At 37.5% G+C, this 4,694-nt stretch overlaps 1 protein-coding gene across 5 annotated transcripts; it reads right to left on the bottom strand.

Moving 5' to 3' along the window:
• Positions 1-230: 230 nt before the first annotated feature.
• Positions 231-4,469, bottom strand: LOC113288563 (protein CASC3-like). Of its 5 annotated transcripts, none has more exons than XM_026537641.1 (5): positions 4,207-4,469; positions 2,955-3,219; positions 2,149-2,209; positions 1,195-1,781; positions 231-708 (listed from the first exon to the last, which is right to left on the bottom strand). In XM_026537641.1, exons 1-5 carry the CDS (start codon positions 4,269-4,271, stop codon positions 694-696), a joined length of 993 nt encoding a protein of 330 aa, XP_026393426.1. In that variant the 5' UTR covers positions 4,272-4,469; the 3' UTR covers positions 231-693. The 5 variants fall into 5 exon arrangements, with proteins under 5 accessions (XP_026393426.1, XP_026393425.1, XP_026393424.1 ...); XM_026537640.1 differs by having other exon boundaries at positions 1,138-1,781; positions 4,207-4,468; XM_026537639.1 differs by having other exon boundaries at positions 231-693; positions 1,138-1,781; positions 4,207-4,468.
• Between the last annotated feature and the right edge of the window lie 225 nt (positions 4,470-4,694).

Raw genomic sequence — 4,694 nt, 5'->3', positions numbered from 1 at the left:
ATACAACCTCTTCCAGGCCATCAACGTTCTACTTAGCTCTTCGAAAATGGTACCCAACTGTTATGGACTCGCATAATTTATCTTGATTTATCCTGCAAACGTGAAGATGATTATAAACAAAGAACCGATTGTTGTGGTCTCATTAGAGGGACACCAATACCTCCGGCATCATTCGAGGGGCACCAGACCTCCCAACGATTATTTCGAGTGTAATTAAAACTCCCAATCCGAGAAGAACTCTCAAACTTTCATAATTCAATTCATAACTTTATTATTACATCATCATCACACACATATATAGCATCCTAGAAGAAACTGCTTAGATAATTACCAAATTCCATAACTACAAGATAACTACAAATGCTTATCCAAGCACACACATAATAGGCACATAACATTCCATCGCCCATATAAGCAACCTTGTCCTCAAGGTTGTAAATGCCGATATTGTTTGCTCGCTTTCGAAGTTTCTTCTTAGACATTACAACTTCAACAATTACATAATACTTTAAGGATACGAGGACCCTTTAGAGCTCGATATACCATGATATAATGCATGTCTTTACGGCTTGGCTTAATTGGTGTTATCTCTAATATTGTCTTTTGTGGATTGTGGTTGTTCTTTCACTTCACCAAACTCCATGCGGATTTTTGAATTTTCTTTGTGTGCTTTCACCTTTGTCTTCAAGATATCTAAAACATGAAGTTCTGAAATGAAGTTAGAGTTTCGTTCCTTTTTGTGAAAAATAGACTAACAAATTACAAATATATCTCATACCCAAAGTCAGAAAATTTACCGAAAGGAACTCAAGCATAAACTATTCTCTAAAGATTTGATGGAAAATAGTTTTAACAACAGTGCTTTATGTTTTGAAACTCTTGAAAGAAAATCAAGCAAATATATGACCCAGAATTCAACAAAAACAAAGAACACCGAAATTCTTGCAGTAATTTTCTGACCGACATAATTTCTTTTTTTCTTCTAAAAACGAAATAAAAAACCTAAACTTTAAAGGATAGATTGATCGGATATTGCAAACACTTCACTGAAACGAACTTTATGTTTGGAGCGGAAGATATCAACTTGTTATTCACATCACCCACTAGATTATCGAAAACCTAAAAGAAAAAACTTACAGATAACATCGAAGAGAATGAAATTATAATTTGTTACGAAGCCAAGAGAGCTTCAACCTTTGCAATCTGATCCTCCTCATTCTTCTGAGCTGGACTTTTGTTAGCCTCGTCATACAGATCATGCTTCCACTTCTCTGATCTAAAACTGGTCGGCCGACTACGATACTCATTCCTTTCCTCGTGCCTTTCATTAAATCCATCTCTTCCCCTATATCCACCTCTGCTGCCACCATACCTTTCTCGCTCTCTAGAAGGAAACCCAGTCCTATTATGTGGTACAGCTCGGTCTAAAGTGAATGGTCTCTCAGATCTGTCCAATTCACGGTAAGAGCGGTCTCCTCTTTCATCCCTTCTTGAATTTCCAGATGGAGGTCGTCGATCAGCCCTAGCAGACTCTGTAGTTGCTGTTCTACCAACAGCATTGCTGGGTTCTGGTTCCATTTTCTTCTCCCGGAATGCTGGCCTTTTCCTTGCGGGGGTTGGTTTATCTGACTCCAATTCTAGGTATCCGTCGTGACGCCAAACTTTATCATCTCCCCGACCTTGGGCCCTGTCACCTCTTTGTGTCGAATTGTGTACAGTCCTCCTGTCTCTTCCATTCCTATCACTTGACCTATCCTTCTGGTTGCTCACATGTCCATAATCTATTGAGATAAATGCAAAGAAAAGGTCAGAACATTCCTTGTAAAACAAATGATGATCGGAAACAAAATCCTGGCCATCAAATCAGTCGTCATCCTTTTTCTATAAGCACCTATCCCTGGGCAGAAATTTTTTAGAAGCTTTATGACTAAATGGTATATCCATCACATTTTGAATCACATGGCCTAGAAATCACTCTACTAGTTCAAACTTAACTTTTTGTTGTTTTTCAAAATTTACGGACAATATAAGAACTACAACATAACTTGGATGATCTTTGAAGAGTGATAAGCAGGTGCAGAAAATAAAAGATTAAGACGCGATTGACGAGATAATAATTGATGGGCTTAAGAGGATGAGGAGATTTACCAGTACTATCTCTGCGACCAAAGCTTCGGCCACCTTGTGCCGCACTACCACGTTCATCGTGCTGTATTTATGTCACATATGTACAGGCAAAGATTACTATATGTGGACTAGCACTTGGAGGCATATTTTTCAACAACTGAAAACCCAATACACTAGATAAGAAAAATAACAGATGCACTAATAAAAACCAAACCCACTGCAAGAATCAACGGAAAGGCATCGCTAAGAAATTTTAGCAAGAAATGTCGGATGAGCTGATTGGCAAGGAAAAGCATTGATCTTTTTCCCTCGTACTGAAAAACTAGATGTAACTGTGTAAGCATGGTATCAGATTTATCTACTGTTACTTTAAAACAATATCACCCGCACAGATATATAAGTTCATAGTGTGATCACTGATACACTGCTCATCTGAGCTTCCAATTATCTTACCTGAGTTTGTAATTCTTAGCATATCACAAATAATATCTAACCTATTTTTTGACAAAACTTCAGTTAAATTACTTCTAAACTACTTACTTAAGTTAAATTACTTCTAAACTACTTACTTATGCACTTAGACTCTAAAATGTATAAGTAAATATCATGAGGTTGAAACCTTAGTGCAAAAGCAGAAGCTGAAACTGCTGACTTAACATGTATCATTGTTGGTTATGAATGCTACGAGATTTTGTTGCATCATAGAGAGGAGGTCATTATCCAGTCTCTTTCAAGTGAGATATATCTTAACGACCTAGGACAATGTCGGCGGTCTCCCAGCTTGGGCATATCGAGTCCCCTAACACATTTAACCAAAGAAAAAATACCTCAAAAAATGACCCAGATCGAGGGATCTCAGTAGCCCCAGAAGAATGTTTGGCACCATCCTTTCCATCAGCACTCTTGCTCAACTCTTTGTTCACATTATCAGGTTCAATCTTCGAATCAGGCACAAGTGTAGTCTCAAGAGGTAAAGCATCCTTTAACCCACGGCGACTCTTTTTATCCTGATCTAAACGTTCCTCACCATCCAAGTTATGAGAAGACGTTCTCTCTGTTGCTGGCTTGCCATCTCTCCTTGATCTCTTGGAGCTAGCAATACAACAATTAAGAATTTATAGCGAATCTGAGATGAAACAATATTCATGTAAATGACTAAGGAAATCTAGAACTGGAAGAAGTATCAACAACTTGAAGGCTGGTTCAGAGGATATAAAAACCATCTGTGTAAGTAAAGCGCCAAGGATGGTAAAAAAAAAAACTGAACTTTAGGGATTAGAGAAGCAACAATAAGAACGTATAGTTTCTTCTGTTTTTTCCCATCGAGAAGAACACAATAATAACTCCACAATAATAATAAGGAAAAGAATCGGCAGTATTAAGCTAGGTATGTTTATTGGCGTCCCATTTAAGCATCCATACAATTTTCAGTTAGCTGTACAACTTGCATAATAGGTCAAATGAAAATAGCACCTCATTACAGTTGGTTGGTGTAATTTGTAGAGCATGAACACATCAATATGTGGAGAACTTTATAAATTATTGGCATTGAGTAACAGACACAAACGGAGGATGAAGGACAACATTCAGTCAAACCTGGTAAATGCAAATTATGCAATACGTAAAGTGGGAGAAGGGAGATAAAGGAATAACTAACATAAATAAGAGCATCACAAATCAATCCACACTGACACTCAACTTGCTGCTATCTAGTTTACCCCGGCAGATAGATTTCAGCAACTAAGGTTTAAGGTAAAAGTATGTATGAAATGTTAGTCTTGTCGAGTTTAACCTGGCAACATGTAACCCGACTACCGCATATACTAATTAAAACAAGCAGGTATCAGCTGAGCATGATTGTAGACATTAGGGTATCTACACAAATCATATCATTCTCAAGTTATAACTGTGAACTAACAGCAATTTATGTTTTCAAACCCTAAATTTCTTCTGAACTCCCAAAACACACATTTTACCCAAAATATCTAAGATATGAAAACATCCCAAGCAATTAAAATGATTGAATGTGGTATAAATCATTCGACCATATGTAGAAGGGAATTAGAGAAAAGAAGAAACCTTGATTCTCTTTCGAGATGGGAACTCCGCTTGGTATCTGATTCACGACCTTCTCGTCCAGACATTGGAATCTTTACTTCTCTGTTTTCTCCGCTGTCGATTGTTGGATCATTCAGTCTGAAAGTTTTTGATGGTTTTTTCGTTTTCCAAAAAGATGTGAAGAGGAATTCGCAACTGCGGAACTAGGGCTCTATGGAGTCTGGATCCCCTCCTATACGGAAAGATATCGAGGTGCAAAAGTTCACACCGGTTCCTTACTTCCTAGTCAAATGTTTTGAACTTCTGATCCTAACCCATGGTTCCCGGCTGGGTTGCACTGGCGCGTTGTGTCCGCGAACATGAATAAATTCTCAAAAAGTTAGGACGCGGATACATTATGAAATCAGTGATATTTCGCATTAAAATGTAGTTCAGGATATACTATGAATGTAATTTTTCAATTCTATATATAAAAATATAATTTTTTCGAGCGACGTAATTATTCAGAG

Source organism: Papaver somniferum, chromosome 6 (genome assembly GCF_003573695.1).
Source record: "Papaver somniferum cultivar HN1 chromosome 6, ASM357369v1, whole genome shotgun sequence".
NCBI classification, from domain to species: Eukaryota; Viridiplantae; Streptophyta; class Magnoliopsida; order Ranunculales; family Papaveraceae; genus Papaver; species Papaver somniferum.
Note: the sequence above shows the minus strand (reverse complement) of the source record. Positions and strands in the feature narration are given on the sequence as shown.